The sequence below is a fragment of the Acomys russatus genome, chromosome 30 (genome assembly GCF_903995435.1).
Source record: "Acomys russatus chromosome 30, mAcoRus1.1, whole genome shotgun sequence".
Lineage (NCBI taxonomy): Eukaryota > Metazoa > Chordata > Mammalia > Rodentia > Muridae > Acomys > Acomys russatus.
In genome coordinates, this window is record NC_067166.1 from 25,625,236 (window position 1) to 25,649,374 (window position 24,139).

The following is a 24,139-nucleotide window of genomic DNA, read 5'->3' on the forward strand; positions in this document are numbered from 1 at the left end:
TTTAAACTTTTTGAGTCGTCCTAAAGTGGCTTCTATATATGTCTCTGTGTAAATGCTTTTTTTTTATGTTAACTTTTCTTGACACTTGATTAGGATTTACCCTTTATTCTGAAATTTTTACCTATAAGAGGGCATCTAAAATGTATATATTAATTTTACATATATTTGTGATGTGCCATTTACATATAAGTGGCAGGTGCTCCTAATGCATAGTCCCAAATACTTTAGCATATATTCCCTAATGAATAAGGCGTTATGGATGGAAGATGGATCAGTGGGTAATGGTAGCAGGCAGACCTGGGCAATAGCCAGGCAGGGCTGCACATGCCTATAGCTCCAGCATGGGGAGGAATGCTCAGGGAGCTCCCTGGCTAGCCAGCCGAGCCTAAACAGTGAGTTTGGCTTTAGCGAGGGATTCTGTGTCAAGAGGATAAAGCAGACAGTGATCTAGGAAGGCACTCAACATCCTTCCCTGGCCTCTGAACATACAGGCATACACACCCGTGTATACACACATGCATGTAAGAGACACACACCAAACATACAAACAGCAGAGAAAGAAAGAATAAGGATATTTTATTATATTGCCCGCCCAAACAGTGATCATACCAAATAATCCTAAAGCTTTGGTTTTACAGTTCAACAAAACCTGATACATATAATATTATTATTTCATATCTAGTCTATATTCAAACCTGTCCAATTGTCCCAACAATGTCCTCCTTAGCTTTATTTTTAAGTTGAGGGACTTAATTTAAAGGCTGCACATAGCATTTACTTTTCACATTTCCTCACGCTCTTTTTATTTAATGTAGTACTTTTCTGTTTGTTTTTTTGTTTTCATCTCATGAATGTTTTTGAATCAAGAGTCCAGAGGAGTTGTTTTTTAGAATGCTTTTCTTTTCACCTGTATCTGTCTGACAATCCTCTATGCCTAAGTGTCTAGTAAACACTTTCAGCAAGACCATGGCAGAAGTGATACCAGGTTTTTGGTTCGTCACACAGGAAAATGCATAAGCCATTTGATCCACCGTTCATGATGTGAATGTGGCTAAAATGCCATGAGGCAACGTTTAGGTGTTGCAGTCACCCCTTTCTCTTTGTTACTGTAACCTCTCCGGCAGTTCACTGAGATAGTTTGACAGTTTTAATCAAAGTGTTTCTGGTGGTAGTACTTTACTCAGTGGGAAAAGTACTTCTAGTTCAAGTGTGATGACTGGAGTTTGGATTGTTCCAGAACCCATGTAGAGCTAGGCGAGTGTGGTGTGACTGTGATGCCAGTCCTGGGGCCATGTAGACGCCTCCTTGCTGTTCATGTGCAGGCCTAGCATTCTTTCACACTCTATTCTGCTTTGCTTCCCTAGATGGACACCGGCGGCTTCAGCTGAAAGTTGGCGTAGCCCAGCTCTTTCTAAGTGCAGTTTCAGATACTAACTCTGACAGTTTTAGAGACTTTTCCTGTGCTTTGTATTTGTTAAGTGGGTTTGAAGTGTTTCTGGATTTGATTTCTTCTTCCTCCTCCTCCTCCTCTTCCTCTTCTCTTTCTCTTCCTCCTCCTTCTTTGTTTCTTCTCTGTCTTTCTTTTTTTAAAGTTACAATGTTTGTTTCTTCCTGGAATTTTTATCTACCTTGTTTCCTCAGCTCTTTTATTCTTACTAAATTCAATCTCGATTGCTTGTCAGTTTGGAAAAATTATTTAACCTTTCTGGTTTGCTTAGGTACTCCTTGTTTGTTTTTCAGAGCTTTGGGAGATGTTTGCCAGCCTCTACTCCCCCCACCCCCCACCCCTGCAGTTGGAAAGGGCCATGTGACAGCTGTGGACAATGGACTCTTCAGAACCTCTTCCTACACATCCTCCTAGAGAATGCCCATGCTTTCCAAAAGCTGAATGAATGTTCCACTCTACCTCTGACGTCACTGGACTATGCCATAGATGAATAAACTTACTCTTCTCATCTATTGAGATATGGCATTATTTCATAAAGCAATTACCCCACCCTGACAAGCTAATATGGATTTATTCTTTTCCTAATATATTTTTTCTGTTATTTTGCTGAAAAAAATTTTCTTTAACTGGGAAGGGAAATGTTCATAGGTTTATATCAATATTTTTGTTACATCTTCCTCTCTAACTGTGTTTCCTTTTTGTTGATATAAGACGGAGAATGCAAGCAGTTTAGCTACTTATTCAATAAGCATTGCTTGACTCTTGGAGTATTGTGTTAGATGCTGGGGATGTACTCAAGATTACCCAAGATCAGAGAACCACAGGCAAGAAAACAGGTAACAAATGACAACCTTTATGTAACATGTGCCAACTTTAGCTCCTTGGGAATGCTTGAGGGACAGCTTGAAGTGCCAGGAGTAGCTTTCTGCAGGAAAGCATATCTAAATCATGTCCCCCAGGTAAGTTCAGGGATGGGCCAAGGAGAAAAGATGAGTGTGGGGCTGGATAAAATGGACCATAACATCCCAGGCAGAAGCAAGCACATAAAAGGACATGTCTGTTGAGATTCCACAAAGTAGCTCAAGATATTTTGTGTGTGCCTGAGTTGAGTACAGGGGGGAAATATGGGGGATTGCGGGTGGTCTGTGAGACTAGAGAAGCCATCAGGGGCAGTTTGTAGGTGTCCTTTTGATCTACATGAAGGGCTTAGCAGAAAAGATAGTGTCCAACGTACTTGGTCAGCAACCAGTATGAGCTCTTCATCCCTAGCTTCCTGCCTTTGCCTGCCTGACCTTGAAACAGGACCCTTGTCTAATACCAGGTTGGGCTCTCGGTGCTGGTCTTAGCAAAGGGATCAGCGTGTTTCCAAATGGTGACTTCAGAACTGTATTTTGCTTTGCCTAAGAGAGTGACTGTGCATCCCAAATAATTTCCTATTATGAAATGAAAAGTTCTGTCCCCTGAAAATCAATTTCAGGCCTCAGTGAACAAATATTTGCTTCGGGGGGAGGGGACGGACATGAGGCCGAGAGCCTGCAGAGTACCTTGAAATCATGCTAAGATAGCTGCGTCACTCGCCGTTCAGAGCTCACTCACTAAAGTTTCGGCCACTTTCCTTAAGGGTCTTGCAAAGATTTTTGCTTTCAGCTCCTTGGGAGTTCACATTTATTTTTAGCCTGTTTACAGATAACATAAGAGGGAGGTTGGAGGGAAAATGAAGAGAAACCAACCGTGGAGAGGAAGGCTGGATGTTCTCACGCTCATTAGCGATGGTCACTCTCTCATCGGGAATGAGACATCTCAGGGGAGCCACAGAGGCCTCCAGCCTCTCAGGTCCCAGCACTGGCCAGAAGACCGGGTACAGGTCTCTTCTTTTAGTACTACAGTCCTCTCTCCCTACTTGTATTTTCTTTTTTTCCCCCTTTTTACTATTTTTTATTAATTTATTCATATTACATCTCAATTGTTATCCCATCCTTTGTATCCTACCATCCCTCCCTCCCTCCCTCCCTCCCTCCCATTTTCCCCTTACTCCCCTCCCCTAAGACTGTGACTGAGGGGGACCTCCTCCCCCTGTATATGCTCATAGGGTATCAAGTTTCTTCTTGGTAGCCTGCTATTCTTCCTCTGAGTGCCACCGTCCCATGAAAGTCTTCACTCACCAGAAAAGTGGGTCAGAGGGGAGGATATCCTATTGGGACTCTAGGTGGGAGAAGCATGGGAGAATGGGGAGATAGAAGGATCCAGAGGGTCCTAGAAACCTATAAGAAGAACATTATGATGGGCAGATCTGGGTCCAGGTGTCCAGTGCAAACTATGGCACCAGACAAGGACAATACGTGCAGTAAACTTCGAACCTCTACCCAAATCTAGCCAATGGACAGGACATTTTTCACAGTTGAGTGGAGAGTGGGGTCTGACTTTCACATGAACTCTGGTGTCCTACTTGTATTTTCATATACCCTCCATTTCTCTCTCCTTCGCTGTCCATTTTTGCATTTCTCTTTTCTCTAGCCACCCAGTAACACTGGGTGACACTGCCACTGACAGGGCCTCCTTAAAGGTCTTTAGTTTGGCTTCCCAGGTCCAGCAAGTCATTATTACTATATTGACTTGGTGCCTCTGTGCAGGGATTAAACCACTCTTCCCTGAGCTCATCCTGTATCGCTGCTCTGTCATTTGTTTCCTTGATGGCAGGGGCTGGTTTCCTATGTCCTATGTGCTCTGACACATCTTCTGTTGGGACAGTCTTCACAGAAGGGGTTTTTGGAACAGCCTTTGTACTGACTGAGTGGGAAGAAGACAATGAAAGTGGCTTACTTCAGATGCACAGCTGCCCCTTCAAAGTGGCTCTTAGCTTTTCTGACTCTGCACTGTGCAAAGAACTAAAGAAACACAAGGCGTAAGCCAAGTAACCTGCCTCTCCGTCTCTTGATTTAGAAACTATGCGCTGTAGAGCGGAAGTTGGTTATAGTAATTCTCTAAGTGGTTCATCTATGCTAAAAAATAGTCTCAAGGGCTGGAGAGATGGCTCAGTGGTTAAGAGCACTGTCTGCTTTTCCAGGGGTCCTGAGTTCAATTCGCAGCAACCACGTGGTGGCTCACAGCCATCTGAGACGGGTTCTGATGTCCTCTTCTGTATGGCAATTTTCTTCTGTCATGCAAGCATCCATGCAAATAGTGTGCTCATATGCATAAATAAGTAAGTCTTAAAAAATAAACAGTCTCAAGGATTTTCTACATGATAGTAACGCATAACACGCGCCTGAGAATAATAATTGTACTCAACACAGGGCTCCTTCATCGCCCTAGAATCTGGAAGCGATGGGGCAAAATCCCCCCTTTAACACTCACTGTCCTTTTCTGTCCTCCTTGTGTCACTATAGTGCCAGTAGTGACCCCACAGTAGCAGCTTTCTTGCTGGCTCCATGTAGCCCCGTGAGAAAGCAGGAGGACCAGGTTCTCTCCAAACACAGGAGGGGAAATGATGGAAGATGCAAGCGTCTCCATTGCTCTGTCTCCAGCCTGTAAATCAGGGCAGAGCAGTGTGCAAGATGCATTTCCAACATAACTAACTAACTGCGACTGTCTCATAATGTGTGTCAGGGCTGTGCTATACAACGTCTCACCACCAGAAGTTCCATCATATGGAACCGGAGTAATGGGTGGTTTTAGGCAACGCTTGTGGTTATAGAATCTGGCTATATGCATATTCTTTAAACAGGGCAACTTTCTTGGTTGAAGGTCTTTTGTGTTCGTGGTGAAGTTGTTTCCTTTTCTGCCATCCAGGTCAGATTCAAGGTGACGTCGTCAGAGGACTTTGATTACACCATGTAAAGTAGCCACTCCATCCCAGAAAGTCATTACATTGTGTATTCATTCAACTTCAATTACCTGCATATTTGGGAGTTTTAGAACATTTGATTATCTATCTTTCTCCCTCTATCTCTCCCTTCCTCCCTTCCTCCTTTCTTTCCCTTTCTCTCCCTCCATCCCTTCTTCCTCATCCCCCCTCCCTCTAGAATGCATACTGTTTGAGGATAGGGCCCTTGCAACCCCTGTCACTGCAGGCTTTTAGCACCCAAGGCAGCACCTCACATATCATAGATGAACACCGAATATTTGCTCAAAGAATGAATTCATGTTTTCTTTTAGGATTTCAACCACAGTTTCTATTTTAGGGTTTATTTTGGTTCATTTCTTCTAGCTCACTGTTCTATTTTGGTACCAATTGCTCCTTCGTACACTAGAAAGTAAAATGTTTACTTGTGGCTAAATTCTATTTTTATCTTTTTGTTGCTTACTTCTTTCCTTTGTGTGGCCCATTCCCTTTGCCTTTCTTAGCATACTTCTGAATACACTGGGCGCCTGTAACACATTCCGGTCTTGACTTCATCCTGTGTTTCACCTGTATCTGGGCCATTAATTTCTGTTAGTAACCCTTGAGTTGTCAGTTCCCAGTTCTCAGTCCTGCTTTGTAGAAAAGATATTTCAAATTTTAACATCTTCCTCTTTTCCTTTTTGTGACGACATCTCTACATATTTTAAAATCTGAATTTACCATGGTAGTCCACTTCAGAGGAAAAATCTATCTTATCCTAAAGAGGTAGGGGGCGTGCGGGATGGGGGCGGTGCTGGGGGTGGGGAAGTGGCCTTCAGATGACCTGGGGACACTGTTTGCTGTAAGCTGTGGCTGAGAGGCAAGCAGAGTCAATGAGGGCTAATGACAGAGCAATGTGAGATGAGGAAAAGGGTAGAAAAAAGCAAGTTCATGTAAAAGGAGTCCTTTTTAGAATGGGCAAGTTCTCATAACTGATTGAATGAGGAAAAGAAAGTGAAAGAAAAACAGTGGTCAAAGAAAACAGGATCCTCCAGTTCCCTCGGCAGCCGCCCCGACTTTCTGCCATCACAATGAGTGAAACCAGTGAGCTCATTTCATCCGGTGGCAGGAAGCAGGCAATAGTGGGCAGCATAATGCATGTAATTGGTAATAAGAGCAGTTTTCTTGTCTAAGTAGGTGCAAGGAGGTGAGAACAAATATTTTTTCACTATCGGCATAGTAATGGGATTATATGAAACAGTGCTTCAATTTGCAACTTAAAAGTGTTAGAATATCAAGCTACAACATGACTTAAATTATTCCCATCTGTCATCTTCCTATAGAAATGCAGCTTTTGGAGCTGCTCTCTACCTGCTATAACCCAATAATCTTTATTAGATGTAGGTTTTGCCTCACATAGCTGTAATTTACTTTAATTTTGTTGGCTATGAAAAAGAGAAAAAATCATTTTAGGAATATTTTCCTTCATTTCTTCGGCAAAAACATGATCTTTGCAAAGCATACAATCTTTTTGAATGTCTTGTGCTAGTCAGACATGTGAGACAGCACAATTTATATATACAGAGCACGGGATACAGAAGAAGATCCATTGAAAGGCTTTTGAGATGAAGGACACAGAATTTGCTCAACTGGAGGAGGACGGTCTTCATTATTAAATGCATTATTAAATGGGTATACTTTCCCAGAAAAAAAAGCAGAGCCACACTCTTCACTCTTGAATGACCTTGTATCCCTTTTCCTCTAAAGAGTAAATGTGCATTCTGATGACATCATACAGTAGAAAGACTAAGTGAAACACACCACAGTAGGGCTGGGGAGGTTCTCTGACAGAAGAATAAACTGCGCGTGTATATTGCTATGAAAATTTTGGTTTCAGTATTCAATCGCAGCCCAACACCGACAGGAGGCTCTTATATAAAGCCACTTGGAAACTCAGTTGCAATAATGTTTCCTTTCCTCAGCAAAAAGGAAGAAGAGTTGACCTTCGGCATCTGCAGAGGGCAAACAGAAGGCGCTCACTTAAAGATCCCTACAACTTCTTTGTAACATTAAGAGAAGCGAGTCAAGCAGAGCTTCTGAGTAGAGAGATCGTACCGGCACAATAAAGAGTAACCCGGAGACACTGGGGACTATCTGGTTTCTAGGAGACAGAAGTGGGGTGGAGTGGAAGGGAGGTAAGTTAAAGCAATGTATTAGTAGGGCCGGGGTATGTGACTCAGTGGTAGAGTGTTTGCATAGCATACAAAGGCCCCGGGTTCAATACCCAGCACTGGAAAGAAAGAGGAGGGAAATGGGGTGCATTAAGAAGCTCAGTGGGTGTTCTCTGTCTAGAACATTCCCCACGCTGAAGCTACAATGGAGCTACCACTGTTTGGATAAACAGCAGGTCTTTGAAAAGTCATCTGCCATCTTAACTCTCAGAATTAGATAAATAAATGGCTCTTCCTTGCTGATATGTGACACATACATTAAAAACTATATGTAGAATGTAATGTGTATGTATCAGTCCTGGGAAGGAAGAATGGCCTCTTGACCTCTTTCCTGTGACTTCTCCCACCCCACCTCAGGATTTGCAAGCATCTACACTGCACTTTCTACCACATGGCTCCTTCAGACCTACCCACATGTCTTCTTACATACCTTAGTTAGAAGCCTGGGTAGGACAGAACCAGTCTCACAACTCTCCCACATTTCTTTTACTTTTTATTGATTTTATTTTATTTTTTATTAATTTATTCAGCTTACATCTAAATTTTTATCCCCTTGCTTGTCTCCTCCGATTCCTCCCTCCCTCCCTCTCTCACTCTACTCCTATCCCCTAAGTCTGTGACAGAAGGGAACCTCCTCCCTCACCATATGGTCATAGGCTATCAAATGTCATTTTGGTAGCCTTCCTATTCTTTCTCTGAGTGCTCCCAGGCCTCCTCACCAAGGGGAAGTGGTCAAATATGTCTCCCACATTTCTTATTTCCAGTTTCCCCATTCTGCAGTAAATTTTCTAAGATGGTCGACCTTTTTCACTCTACTTTTATATTAATTGATCCCAAGTTTCAGGATTATACCATATGTCTTAGTATTCCCAGTTCTTCTAACACTCATGCGCTGTAGTCTGTGGACGAATGTTTTCTTCAACTCATTTCTGGCATCTATGGTCACTGGAGTCAAATATTCCCCTTCTTCTCAATGCATGCTAGCAAGGGAGCCCACAGCCAACTCTCTATGCAAATCGTGTAATGGCCCGAGGTTTTCTGGGTAGAAACAAGCTAACCCACAGCTACCAATAATATGCAAAAAAGAACAAAACCCAGTTGACATTTTCTGTGCTATTCTAGGAGTGGGAATGTGACTTCATACACAATATAAACAAGACAGGAATCCAGAATAGCAATGTAGGATTAACTCCTGAGGTTCAACACAGGAATTAATAGAAGAAAGAAAGAAATAGAAAGGATTTAGTATACAAACATAGGAAGGGAAAATTCAAAATGCCTTCTTTAATAGACTATTCCATCCTTATCTAAATGCTGGTAGTGTTTTATTTTGCACTCTAAAAGTTTCCAGGAACCATTTCAAATACACTCTTGCCTGCGTATGTTTCCAGTGCTGTAATCTCTCTGGTTTAATGACATTTCCCTCCTTGCTGCCTACTACTAGTGACTTATCTTCAACATAGGATTTAACCACGTATACTTTTATTTTCTTTTAGAGTAAGTAGGAATTTATCATGAGAGAGAGAGAGAGAGAGGGAGAGAGAGAGAGAGAGAGAGGGAGAGAGAGAGAGAGAGAGAGAGAGAGAGAGAGAGAGAGAGAGAGAGAGAGAGAGAGAGTGCACCTCCTGTGATTGTCTTAACTGTACTGGTACCAAGACAATGCTAGCTTTTGCATGCATGAACTCAAGAAACTTTTGAAAAGAGTGAGACACTGTGTGTGTGGGAAAAAAGAGGAAACACACAAGGGTTGCAGATTATACATTGTCATTAAATACACTCAGCTGAACCAACGGCACCTACTTCTCTGTATTCCATTTTTGTTTTTCGTGACAGGGTTTCTCTGTATAGCCTTAGCTGTCCTTGAACTCACAGAGAACAACTTGCCTCTGGGATTAAGGGAGTAGGCCACCATTACCTGGGCTATTCTGTATTTTAAAAGGATTCAACTCTAAATAGTAATGACTTTAGAGCAATCAGAAATCCAAGAGGAGATTTCATCTTACAAAGGAAAAGAAAAATAAAAAAAAATAAAAAAATCAAAGACACTTTCAGGTGTTCTCTTTTTAAGAGTTACACATAAAAGGCATTAGAGAAGAAGATATGGGTTTATTTATTATTTTCTTTCTGGGTCTACTTTACCTTAAGTAAAGTGATGATTTCTAGTTCAATCATTTTCTTCCAACAATATGATTTCATTCTTTATGGCTGATCAATGGAATTTATATATGCCACATTTTCAGTATCCAATCATCTAGGGATGAGCACCTAAGCTGATTCTGTATCCTGGTTATTCTGATCAGCATGATGGACTTTCATTGCAGTTTTTGCTTGCATTTTCTTGATGGCCAATGATGTTGAGCAAATATTTATTAGCCATCCCCTCTGTCTGTCTGTCTGTCTGTCTGTCTGTCTGTCTGTCTGTCTGTCTCTGCCCTTTCTATGTAGACTAGGATGGCCTTGAACTTGCTGTGGTCCTACTGCTTTTGCCTCCTAAACATTTATGTCACTATTTATTTTGTTGCTTTATTGTTTTGGATTTCTCATATGAATTATATGTGTTCCCTTCCTACCACTTCCTCTTCCAACCCCACCTCTTGTGTGCTCTTCTGTTAAAGCCCATGGAATCCACCTCATGCTGTTAGCACGTGTAGATATAGTACCACCTGATAAAGCATGGTAGCCTCTCAAAGGCCACAGCCCTGGACATAACTGACCTTCTCTCCTAGCTCTGCAGCTAGGGAAGAAACTCATGAACTCATCCTCCATTCATGCAGGGACCTGGGTTGGCTTGATACTGTGCAGGTCTTTTGCAGACAGTCACAGCCATTGTGAGTCGGTTCACTGCTTCCAATCTATGGGCTCTGGAAACCTTATTCAGGTGAAGAGCCTTGGCAGCAAATGCCTCTACCATCTGAGCAATCGTGCTGCCAGCCCCTACCTATAAATTTTGAAATAAGTTATATATATCCAGAGATAACCTTGCTGAGAATTTGATGGACATTTCATTGGCTGTAGGGATCAATTTAGGTGTCCTTTGATTTCTTCCATTTTATAATTTCAGCCACAGATCCTGGTAAGATTTTAGATGTAAAGAAATGGACAATTAAATTCATTTAATGACAACTAATAGTGCCACATTTTAAATTTTGGTGTCTATGTGTTCATTGCTACCATATAGAACTATTATTGCTTTTGGAGGCTGACTTTGTATTCTTTGACCATGCTGAATACAGTCATTATTTCTAAGAGTGTTTTTTGTAGACTTTTTGGGACTGTCTACATAGACCATCATACTATGTATAAACCTTCTGGAAATCAATCAATCTCTGTCTGTCTGTCTGTCTGTCTGTCTGTCTGTCTCTTAATAGCATGTTGACTGCAGGTGCTAGAAGTATCAGTGCTGTCTTGATAAGAATGGTGAGTGTCTGCTTCTTGTAATCTCAGTACTATAGAGACCAAGGCAAGAAGATTTATATGAATGCAAAGCCAACCCAAGTTACTATTTATTTATTTATTTATTCATTCATTCATTCATTCATTCATTTGTAGTTCTCCGAATAGAACCTAAGGTCTATGGGAAAGCTCTACCACCAAGCTACATCCCCAGCCTTATTTAAAAATGTTTTAAAGGAAGTCAGAAAGGGAGGCTAAACAGACTGGCAATGAAGGCAGGCACCAATGAGGCACCAAGGACTGCTCAGGTAGGAGATGGCATGCTTTTTATTTGTTCTGTAGAACACACGCCAGGGACCAATGTGAGTAAGGGGTCCCTTTTAACACAGAGAAAGGAAGCACCCAGAAAGAGTTTCCCTTCACAAGTTAACCGTCAGGCTCAGTTGCTAGAATACTCACCTAGCATACATGAAGCCCTGAACTGGAGCCCCGGCAACACATAAAATAGAGGCGGAGGTGTGCCCCTGAAATCCTAGTGCTTGTGGGAATGGAGGCAGGAGAACCAGATGTTCAAGGTCCTTCTCAGCTGGAGGCCAGACCGGCCCACATGATCTTACTTTTAAAAAGAAAGCCAATTATGCAAAGACAAAAAGCAGGGACTGCAAACGGGAGTGGGGGCCCATACAAGTGTAACCAATGCAGACTGGGAAGACAAGAGCATCCCTACCCAACTGTGGTGGTTTGAGTAAGAGTGGCCCCAATGAGCACTATGTTTGAATGTCACCTCAGAGTGCTACTATTTGAAAAGGATTAGGAGGTGTGGCCTTGCTGGAGGAAGTGTGTCACTGGGCATGGGCTTGGAGATTCCAGAAACTCATGCTAGACCCAGTCTCCCCCCCCTCTTTCTCTTTCTCTCTCTCTTTCTCTCTCTCTCTTTCTCTCTTTCTTTCTCTCTCTTTCTCTTTCTCTCTCTCTCTTTCTGTTTCTCTCTCTCTCTTTCTCTCTTTCTTTCTCTCTCTTTCTCTTTCTCTCTTTCTCTCTCTCTCTTTCTCTCTCTCTCTTTCTGTCTCCCTCTCTCTCTTTCTCTCTCTCTCTCCTCTCTCCAGATCAGGATGTAAATCTCAACTACTTCTCCAGCACCATGCTTGCCCTGCCTTGCTGCCATGTTGCCCACCATGATGATAATGGACTTTAAAACTGTAAGCCCCCCCCCAATTATTTGCTTTCTGTATAAGAGTGGCCTTGCCCATGGTGTCTCTTCACGGCAATAGAACAGTGACTAAAACACCAACCTACCCAAACAACACAAAGGATGAGTACATTGTGCTGTGTATGTATGTGTGAACGTAAAACCTGTGTTGTTGCTACGTGTCTGAGCACTTAATTTTTAGACAAGGCATCAGGAGTGTCATGAGGCTCATCTGTCCAAATCTACTCTCTCTTATTAACCATAGAGATGATGGTGGTAATCCTTGAAAGACAGGCCTTTAGAAAGATGAAGGAAAAAGAAATAATACTCATGCATTGAGAAAATATCCTGTATTGGGAACAGTGCAGCAAAACTTCTATTTCTGGTTTTGTTGTATGCGTATTTACACATTTATGCACATGCAGAATTCGGTTCTCATTATGAGATTATCACATCATTTTGTTGTCACCAAATTGCAGTACTCATTTGATTCCAAATCTTTAACTGCTTCGTTGTCTGAAGTCTCCCCCACCCAGCTTACTGAACTTCCTTATCTTCAAATTTAAGTCACAGGCATGAATTACTTCTTCTGTATTCTCAGCTCTCTTTTCCCTGACTCTGAAAAGGTCACACTCAGGAGGTTTCCAAGGAATTCTTTGGTAAGTTAAAAAGAATATATGAATCAAATACTTTGGCAATGGAAGCCAAGCCTTCCTTTCTACCCCCTCCTACTATGTTCCGTATAGACCCTCCTAGCTTCATTGACAGGCCTTCGTTACCTACGCCAATCTGAAGCACTTCAGCCCTTCACAACTCAAGAAAGAGGGCTGTCAGTTAGAATGGAGACCAGATATTGGCATTATAATTCGAATCAATTTCCGTGTGAGTCAAATGGTGCATACACATGATGACCAGAGCTGTGGTAGTCAGTTTGCTAATGTGAGGGAAGGAAGCGTGAAAAAAAAAAAAAAAAAAAAGTCAACACTTCAAAGACTGCCTCACTTAGAATGGGAGCCGTAAGTACATGCTGAAGTTGTAGCTACCAGAAATTTCCATTGTTGAAGTCCTGATATTCCAGTGATAGTTTAAGGCCGGGGAGTGAGATTCGCTATTTACTCATACACCCCAATAATTTGTTGAGTTCCCCCCTGTTTTGAAGTCACTGGGACACAGTACGCAGTTTACCTCCTTAGACCATTTCATTTAGAGAAACTGAGCTCTACTCTGCTAAGAGCTTTGCATGTCTTTGCAGCCTTTGTAGCTTCTGATCAAAGTCACATTCACAAAGGGGTGTGTGTGTGTGTGAAAGGATACATTTAAGGACAGTTTCTACCACGGTTTCAATCCTTACGGGTTTAGACAGCAGTGATGTGGGCTTTTTATTAATTCACATCGCCTGCTTTTCTTTTGAAGATTTAAACTCCTTCTGCTTGTGTGCCTGAGCCTGTCCATGGACACTTGGCAAAAGGTCGGCTTTGCTTGCTATTTCTCTGTGTGGCTGGCATCCTATTGGGTGCGTGTACCTTTTCGATGAAACTGAAGAGACCCCAGCAGACAAATGGATTTCAGCATCTCCGTGGTGTACATCTCTAGGCAACACTGCAGCTGGATGTAAAGCCGGCAGATTTCGGGATGGATCTCACCGTCTTCCGGGCTGTAGCAGAATGAAAGAGCAAAGTTGTGGACAGTCTCAGGATTTCAGGCATCAGCCTTTTGTTTCCAGTCCGAGAGGAGAACATGCTCAATAAAAGATTCCTTAAAGCCTGGAGTCTGAAACACAGGGTTTCCTGCTTTCAAGCCAGTAACCACCCGGATGGTTCTTACATAAGTGTTCTTCTGAGTAACGGCTCTCGCCCTCCCCGCCTTGGCAGCGGCTTCTGCTGGGAGCTTAGAATCATAAACGCTTGAAGTAATTGAGAATATCAGACATTTTCAATTTAGCCGTAGGAAGAAATTTCCAAAATACTCTTAAAGCATACTAATCTCCTAGCTTCAAAGAGAGATTGAAAACCTCTGTTTCTAGACAGACTAACATGGTCTATTCAATTAGCATTTAGAAGACGCCTCTAATATCAGGGCGCCAGTCTAACACGGTTAGAGAACCCATTTCCAAATTATTTTTTAAATCAAGGTTCTTATTTTAATCTAAGATATATTTTTTTATTGTTTGCTATGCCTAATTTCTGAAAATAACCCAATTTGTTTTTAATGATAAAAATAAATATTTTATGATAAAAGAGGAAAGTAATAAAGTTATGATAATTATGCTGGGCAATCCAAACCTACAGGAATTCTGAATTTATGTTTGATTTCACATATAAATACGATAAAACATGGAGTGATGACTTTTAGTTTTTGAAGGAGAGTTCATATGCCAATAAAATAAAAGTATTGCATATGCAACCAGACAGATTAGCATGTGTTGAATGATATCAAGTACAAAAATAAGTTTACAGATCAATTTGAGGTTAAAGAAAGCCTAAAGGTGAATTGTGTTAGATGTCCTAATGAGTTATCTTTATTTAAAATGAAATAAAATCTGAATAACTACTGTAGCATTTAGACTCGATTTCTTTGTAAAGTGGGCCAGTGGCAAGTTTTAAGGATAATTATCGTGTGTGTTTGTGTGACTTTGTTTTTAAGTTAAAAAAAAAATCTTATGTAGCAAAAACTTAGCAGTGAAACTTAGTTTTCATTTTCAATACTATTTCATCGGCGAAGAGGAGTTTATCTAACCATATGGCTTATATAACTCAGAAAAATGTAAAATTCTCAGCCTCCATATCACGACGCCTGCACAGTTATCCTGGGTCTTTCAGGGTCAAATAGAACAAATTGTATCCCAGAACTGCTGTGCAAAATCTGACTTTATCTGGAGGTTACAAACACCATCTTGCCTCTATTTATTTTGTCTCACCTGGAGCCAGCCTTAGACCAGTGTCTGGAGCAAAAGAATCTCCCATGAAAGCCTTAGGCATCTTCCACCTTCAAGCTTCCAGAACTTTCCCCCATCCTGCCCCCACTACATCTACACACACACACACACACACACACACACACACACACACACACTTTATTTCACCTTTAGTCTTTAGAAATTTCTCTGACTATGCCCCATTTCTTAATGGTGCTGCTAGATTCAGAGGGAATACTGCAATTAATAGTTCCCCAAAATAAAAGAAAAAAATGTGATCCTAGTATATTATCCATTAATACATTGCTTTGCTTAGAAAAATCTGAAGACAACGTCTTATTCCAAAGGCAAGGCAGGCAGAAATATTCAAAGGCAAACAGATCCTTATTATGCTGTTTAACCGTCTCGATCACAGCTGCCGATTTTTTATCTGTTTATGACACTGGTTCTGGTGGCTCATATGCAGATTAAAGAAAAACAGGAAAAGAAATAAACTTTATGGAACCTCTGCCATATGTTCTGCACACTTATGAGAGAGACAACTGGCCAACATAGCGTCACTCCAAGCCACAGGATATTCTTATGTTTAAAGGAGCAAAATATGTGTCCTGGGGGTTTATTTCCCAAAACACTACTATATTACATATCCTTTGAAACAGCAAATTTTATTATTTTTCAACTTGAAAGAAAAGCAATGCATTATGTTCCGAGGAAAGGCAAGTCAGAACAGAGACTGGGATGTTTACATCAAATTGTTTCCAAGTGGGTCACATGACAGTGTCTCAAATTCATGAAGGCTTCCTAGAGACTGGGATCACTGTGGCCCTCACAAACACTGTGGGGAGGAGTTGAACAAGTGTGGCAGAAAACCAATCTGTCTGATAAAATTAACTTACGCTAGCTGCACTATGAATTTCCTGGCTAAAAAGTATATAATGTCCCACATATTATCCCTTCATATCTCACAAAACTGAAGTATATATAGAGAAAAGAAGATCCTGAAAGAAGCAGTAGAAAAGCTAAGGCATCATTTGTGTTTGTGTTTTGCAGTGCCTAGAGCAGAGTGCATTCCCCCTTTTGAAAGTGCATAAAAAGACACATTGTCTAGTGGTTAGAAGTGGCCACTATTACAAGCACTCAATTAAATATGGTATCAACTACTAAACAGGGTCTTACTTAGCCCAGGCTAGCCTCAGACTTTCTGTAGCTGAAGCTGGCCTGGAACTCCTTACACTCTGTTCCTACCTCTCTGGTGCAGGGATGACAGGCAAGCACCAGAGCATCTAGTTTCATAAGAAGCACAAATGTACTTCAGCTATTTTTTATAACAAACAAAAATTGAATTATGGAGAATGGTGGGAAATCAAAGATAAATACATAAAAGTAAATGTAAGCTAATAAAACAAAGAAAAGCCCAAACAAAAAAACAAGTTCTACACTTGAAAATCCTTAAGGATAAATGACAAGACCTAAGGAAACACTGACAGTAAAATCAAATGAGACCTGTGGACTCTCCATGAGTTACCTTGGTGGTGCGTTTCCCAAAGTTACTTGTGTTTCCTCCAATAAACTTGCTTCCTATCACAGTTTCAGTAAGGAGTCACCCCTTTGGTGATTTATATACATAAAACCCTAAGAGTTAGTTCTTGAAGGTAAGTGTAGAGTCTACCCAGTTCAGAAGCACAGAATAGAGATCAGAGGCCTGTCCAATGACTGTATCACTTCATACATAGTAGAGGCCTCTATAAAAGAGGCCAGGCCATAAAAGAAACCCATAAAAGAAACTCAGAGGCCGGGCGTGGTGGCACACGCCTTTAATCCCAGAACTCGGGAGGCAGAGGCAGTGGCAGGTGGATCTCTGTGAGTTTGAGGCCAGCCTGGTCTACAAAGTGAGTCCAGGACAGCCAAGGCTACACAGAGCAATCCTGTCTCAAAAAACTAAAAATAAAAAGAAAGAAAGAAAGAAATGCAGGGGACCAGCAACCAGAAAACATCCAATGTCAGACCTTCTCTCTCTCTCTCCCTTTTGCTCACAAGCATCTCCTCTCTCTGCCCAGCACGCCACTACATGGGAACATATGGCCGGCTCTGTGACTTCCTCCACAGTGAACAGAGGCTGGATCGAGCACTGCCCTGGAGCAATTAAAGCCAGTCATAAATGAGACTTGACTTTTAAAGGCAGAAGAGACCCTGCTGTGCAACTGAGCTGTCTTTTGAAAGCAACTTGGATTCCTTTGTGTGAAACACCAGGGCTCTGAGGGGCAGGCACCTTGTGCAGCCTCAGCTCAGACTCCACCTTCCTGTCGCTGTTTGCTCCCTGTCCGCCCGAATCTTAGCCACTTCTTCATGATACTTTGGAGAACTCCCAAGCAAACAGTGAGTGGCATTACCAAGTGCATTGTTCATTTCTTTTTCCCATTTAAAGGCGAAAACTGTATTTAAAACAAATAGCCATCCCTTTCCCAACATTATCATTTTTACGTAGAAATAAAATTAAGATATTACTGTTGAATTGTGCTGTATCTTTTACTTAGCATAAATGTTACTATCACAGAAAGAACAGGAGAGTTGGAAATGGGCGGGAACTCTGTAAAGCAGTGGTTCTCAACCTTCCTAATGCTGCGTCCTTCTAATATAGTTCCACATGTTGTGGTAACTCCCAATCAATATTTATCTTATTGATATTTAACAACTGTAATTTTGTTACTGTTAGGAATAGTAATGTGAGGAACTGATACACAAACTTTCTGATATTTGCCCTCCAATGGGGTTGAGACCCAATAGGTTGACCATGGCTATAATGTCTCAGGCGGGCCTCGTGGGATCTTCTCAGGGCCTGAGGGGTCGGAGGAGTTCACGGGCTGCATACCTCGGCCACTGGTTCTTGCTCTTCTGCAGCTTGGGCTTATGGGTGTGGACACTGACACTCACAAGGCAACATCCTTTAGCCCTCAAAATAAAATGTGCTTCTTATTCGGTGTTGGCTGGTTTCCCTACCTAACACCCTTTTTGGCTTGGGAGTTTCTCAGCCTCTCCAGTTCCCCCTCTGTTTTCCTTAGCATTTTCCCCTTTATGGTCTCTGGCTAGGAAGTATATGGAGTCTCAAAATAGCTCTGTAGATCCTGGTGTTGCCAGCAGATGCCTGTGGCTGAGGGAATCTGACATTGTGTTCTTAAGGCTTTGTTGAGATGAACATAGCACCATGGAGTACATTATAAGAACACAGCCCTTTCTCACTGAATATAGCCAGAATTGCCTTATTTTTAAAAATACACATATGCATATAAATGTATATACAAAGATATGTATATAGATAAAGATATGTATATAAATGTGTGTACATATGTACTGATATTAACAATAAAACATACATTTATAGATGCCCCTAAATATATGCATATACACATGTATAGGTAGGTATATATGTGTATATATTTTAATTTATAGATACATATTTACATAGATGTACATATTTTATACTTAAATATGATTTCTTATAGTTAGGGTAGTTTTATTTTTAAATATACACACACACATGTACTTATGCATTTATATGTTGTTATAAAAAGAAACATTTAAGCTAAAGAAGCATTATATAGTTCTACATTATAACACAAAATATTTTTGGATCTAAAAAAATCAAGATCTTCCAACTTTGAGGCTGTTTCCTCTTCATTTATATGACATCAATATCTTCCTGATATTAATTCAAGCTGATACTAAAAGTCTTTAAAGAGTGGGTGTCATTCTACATATTGTTCTGGGGAAAAAAAATCACATTTATAAAATGGTGTTGTATGCAAAGTCTGGGCCAGTCTTTGCAGCATCCAGTTAATTCCTACCTTAATCCACCAGGCTTTTAGGGCTCAGTATATTAAACTGGTGAGCTTTGTCTAAACAGTGCGTAGGCCTCTATTCTTAGCCGATGCTTAGTGAAGCTATAGCTTTTGTCAGTATGATCCAAAACAGTGAACAGTTCTCATAGGAACTCTGATAACAGAGCTGAACAACCTTAACCTAGTCTGTTAATGCGAAAAAGAGCTCTAGAGAAAACAAAACGGGTTATTTTCTATCTCACTCAGCTCAGCATCACCAAAGGGAAAGTAATACTTTCATAAGTAATTGTGACCTGTACGCTGTAGAGTCACAGAACAGCTATAATCAAGTCTTCTTGGTTGTCCGTTCTCATGGCTTTGCTACATGTGGCAGATTTTTACCTGGAGTGCTGGTCTGAAAGTGTGCAGAGCATTCAGGGTCTCAGATGTGTATCACAAACGGATTGAAATAGCATTTTTTAGACTCATTAAAGGGTTAAATCAGAAAAGCTCATCCTAAGTGCTTAAGATGATGGCAGAAAAGAGAGGGATCTGCTTCTCACAGTTAATGATGGTAGCGGGTACTGAAGGCTTCAACCCTGTGCCCGAGTTCTCACTTTAACGTCTATAAAGAATGCAGAGAGGAATCAGTGTGGCTTAAAAAACATTTTTTTTACAGCTTTCTTCTCCAGCTTTAGATTCTATCTAGCACTAAGGTGTTTGTAAGTATCAAACTTGGTGGGATTTTGCAGTGGCGAGTCAATGAAATGACTCAGTAGGTAAATGCACTTGATGCCAAACCTGATGGCCTGAGCTCCATCCTGGGACCTACCTGGTGGGTCCCCTGACCTCTGCACACACGCCCCTCACCCAACATCACACATGTACACAATAGATATATACAATAACATATTGTGTGGCATTATTGTGTCTTTGATTTTGTATGCAATGGTAACTTACATTTTTTTCATAATTGTCAAAAGATGACATTCTATGCCTAAAATGGAAATGTGAATTTCTGGGTAGAAGTAGGAGCTATTTTGTACAACAATGTAAATTCCTTATGCAAATACAAGAGGCTAGTATCTGTACACATGAAAGTATGTTCTGACCTGATCTTCGTCATTGAATTATAAAGGTCAGTAAGTATACCTCAAGATTCTATAATCCAGAGCATTTACTAGATTATCTACTACAACACAGATCTCAAAGAGACATTTCTCAGGCAGCTTAGAAAGGCTAGATGCAGTCAACAGGCACATGGCAGGCTCATGCCATGGTGAGGTCATTGCCAACATGGCAGGCTCATGCCATGGTGAGGCCATCACCAGCTCAATTTTACCATTACAGATTTATTTCTTATTGTGGACCCACCCTTCTTCACCTTCCTAAACAACAACAACAACAACAACAATAGCAGCAGCAGCAACAACAACAAACAACACCTCTCCCAAACCAGCTAGCGTTCAAAAGGCTCTAGGTTAAATTCATTAAATTCATTGGCCCATATACCCACAAGCACATACCATTTTCATAACTGTAAGGGTGAAAAAAAGATGACTTATTTCCAGAGGTTTCTGAGGTTTGGGTTTCCTTATCTTTCATGCGGAGATAACGATGCTTACAGGGTAGTGTGACCAATGAGATTGTTCTTGGGAGGCTCAGCACACAGTCAACTTCCAGTACATCCACTCCTGAAAATTTCAACGACCAATGGATCTAGGTGCTTGCCCAAAACTCTCCTAAGTATTTGTTTCAGAGACCATGCACGCTGTCATGTCCCAGGCTGCCTAGAAACTTGTCCTGGCCTGCTCAACTGCCTGTTACTGAATCCACATTAGATACTAGGCTGGTGTAGACAACCATTTGGTCTTTTTCAAGGTTAACAATGTTATGTGGCAGCAGAGAGTTGCAACCACCATCAGCTGTAAGATCTGGAAGAGAGGTGAGAAATACAATTAACAGGAAAAATAAATAAATAGATAGATAGGTAGATAAATACTTTACAGTGCACTGGGATGCTGAGGCAGCACATTCAGATGAGGCGTGCCAAGGGCATTTGCTCTTCAGAACTTTTCCAGTTTGTGATGGGTTTATTAAGATGTATCCCATCGCAAGTTGACAGCTATCTGTGAGAAACACGCTTCCAGAAAAGCTCAATAAATAGTGGAGTCAGATTTCCTAGATAAAACTGCTTTTCTTGACATGAAATAAAATTGGCGACCCACAAATGGTAATTATTTAAGGATTTATAAAAATTTCACAACAACCTGTGCTTTCCCAGTAAATTATGAATCATGCTGAAGAAATTATTTAAAAGCTTCAAAGGCTCTTGAGCTAAATCATGAATCTGAATCACGAAACAAGCCATATGATTGAGAAATAAAGGAAAAACCCGATCTTAGTCAAAGAAGGGGGAAAAAAACCGCAATTTTTATCACTCAATGAAGAAGTACATACGTTAAAGAAAGCAAAGATCTTTGAAGCCGAATGCCCATCATCAGTAGATCTGTAAATGGAGAGACGTGCACTATGGTTACTGAGCTGACTGCCACCTTGGGTTTACTGAAGACGAATATGGCAGGTATAGAATGGCATGTGGACTGTGCTCAGAGTGCTGTGGGGTCAGGCTTTTCATGATAGTATGATGCTATTACTGAGCCTTTCCCAATAAGATAATCTTTTCTTTTCTTTTGTTTCTTAACAATTATATTTTATTATGAACTTATTAAACGAGCCTACCAAGATAGTCTTTTCAACTTCCGCTGTCCCGACTCCCTACTTTGAAGTTGACAGATGAGGGAATGGACTCATTTACGCAGTGATGGGTTCAGCACCAAGACACCTGTGTGGGCATTCTGACGGCCTTTGGGTGAAGTCCAGGGTAGACTGTGCTTTGAGGTAGAAGTGGAGATCAGACACACAGTCAAATAAGAAGCAGGCAGTCATGTTTGAACCACAGACACGAGCTTGAGGCTCTGTCTGTATCAGAGTAAATATTTCCATGAGAGATACAAAAGAAGAACTTCAGACTTGTCTTCACAATTTCAAAAATTCTAGTTAGTTTCTAGGGAGAGGGCCACAGGAAAGAGAGTAGGGAGAAGAAAAAGACAGTGCTGGGTTTAATGAGCAAGCCTGTATGTGCAGTGAGGAGTGGGCACCATTCACACCAAATAATGGACCTGAAAAACTCAGGAAGAATTAAAAAAAAAAAAGGCCAAATTTCAAACTTGAAAATTGTTTATCTCAAAGAGAAACTCTTCAACAGGGGATGGCAGCATCTGAACTGGGTGGTCCTTGAACTTGAGTCTGTGGGATCCACATAGTGTCCTCAAAGAAGCCTCAAGGTGTAGTTGGTGAAAAAGAGGAATAGTAACCCAAAAGCCGGGGGAAGAAGTTCTGGTCCACTGTAGTCAATCCTGGCTCTTGGGGTGGCGGTGACAAGAGAAAGGCTACCTTCCAGCCTGTACATGAGACCCAAGGGGTCTCGAGTATTTCAGATGCTTCATACCTATTTTATAAGATTATTGGAAAGACTCAGGCAGAACACCGCATGGGACCTATGCGATCATAGCTAATCCAAATGAACGAAAGGAAAATTCCCAGCAGGCGATTCTGCCCATTAGCCTAGCCATCCTTACACTTGGGTTACAGGCTTTTTATTACTTAATCATGGATACAAATAACATTTGGTGGGTTTCTTTTATTAAAAAAAAAAAGTAAATTTGGGAAAAAATGAAAAAGGCATCCATGACTTCTTCTGAAGCACTCTTAAAAGTTCATGAAAATTATTATTACTCTGAGGCCTTTTGATTTGCTGACAGGATGTTGTAGACTCTTCTTTAAGACAAAAAAAATTTTTTTGAGCACTTACAGAAAGCTTGAAGTCCTTTCTTCCTTCCTTGATGTGATATCATTTTACTGACAGCAAATTTTCAATGAACTAGCTTCACCGTGGGGTCTGACATATGATTTTCCTTCTTTTCCTAAGGAGGAAACCCAATACTCCGTGGGCACCTTTGCCGATAGCTAGCTCAAGAACAGAAGTAGCTCTTCCCACAGACAGACACAGGGACATGAGAAGGGAGCTAGTAGCAAAGGTCAGTGTCTCCAGGGCGGGGGTGGGGACATTGCTTTTGATTTTCAATGCTGTATACATTATGCAAGCTCATTAGCGCTCAGCCTGGAAAGCAAAACACAATCAAGAAGTTGGTGAGTTTCCCTGGTGAAGGACTTGGGACAGGATCCTGCTTTATTACTTTTTGTCAATCTCTTCAGCATTAACACCACACAATGTAATGTTTATTGAGAGGATTTACTACAATGCAGACATTGCCCTAAACTCTTATATCTCTTTGGCTCCCCTGGTGAGTTTACAAAGTGTAGCAAATCCTTAGTCTCTATGTACAAGTGAGGCCTGAGAGAGATGAGGGCACTTGAGGAGGGTCACCCCAGAAATAAGCACAGAAACAAGATTGAAGCCCATGTGTGTGCTCTTAACTCCTATATGATACCACCAGGACAGGTACATAGGACAGGACTCTCCTTATATGCTTATTTTTTTTTTCTTCTTACCCAGACTTACTGACAGCATGCTTTAGGCAACATATTGAACTAGGAAGAAAATAGTTGATTCTTCCTACATTTTCCTTATTAAGTTCCTAACCAGTTTGGCTCAAAAACTGTACCCCAAGTTCCTCTACTTTTCCACTTAGAGTAACTGTAAAATAATATGTTCTGTCCACATGTCTGACATAAGACTAATGCAAGCCAGAGCATGTTAGAAACTGGGAGAAGCTACCAAGAACAGCAGGCTGTGCCACCGTGCAAGGATCTTCCTATGTAACTAAGCAGAGTCATGAGAAAGAGAAAAGGACACGGTGACATTGCGGGGGGAGAAGATTGGGGAGGGGAGAGGGGGGGAAGGCTCCTTTCCATGGTCAGAGTCTTTTTCTGCATACTAGACCATAAACGCACTGAGAAGGAGAAGAGAGGCGGTGTTACCGCAGCCAGTACTGTCTTCTCCTCATGGAGAGGATGCAGGATAAGGCCCCTTTCTAATCGTATTGCTAGGAATGTGGGAATTCTCTGTACATGAAGAGAAAGGCGGGCTGAAAAGGATTTGTAAAGCATCATAGAAGCAACAAGTGAGATAAATACATTGATGAAAACATAGACAGTGTTGGAGGCTAATGGACCAGTTGGATTTGTAGAATAGGAGCTTTAAAATGTTAGAGAAGCAACTCCAACCTTTATATTCCATGTGGTTCTACCAAAGAAGTATAAAGTGCACTTCTAACATACATAGTAGATTTGTTAATTGGGATATA

The 24,139-nt window shown here is 41.2% G+C and overlaps 1 protein-coding gene across 1 annotated transcript in view; it reads right to left on the reverse strand.

Moving 5' to 3' along the window:
- Rgs7bp (regulator of G protein signaling 7 binding protein) overlaps nucleotides 1-24,139 on the reverse strand; it is a 95,710-nt gene that overhangs the window by 22,007 nt on the left and 49,564 nt on the right. The window contains exon 3 of the mRNA XM_051172358.1: nucleotides 13,604-13,734. Within this exon, the coding sequence (XP_051028315.1) occupies nucleotides 13,604-13,734 (131 nt within the window). The remainder of the gene's footprint in view (nucleotides 1-13,603; nucleotides 13,735-24,139) is intronic.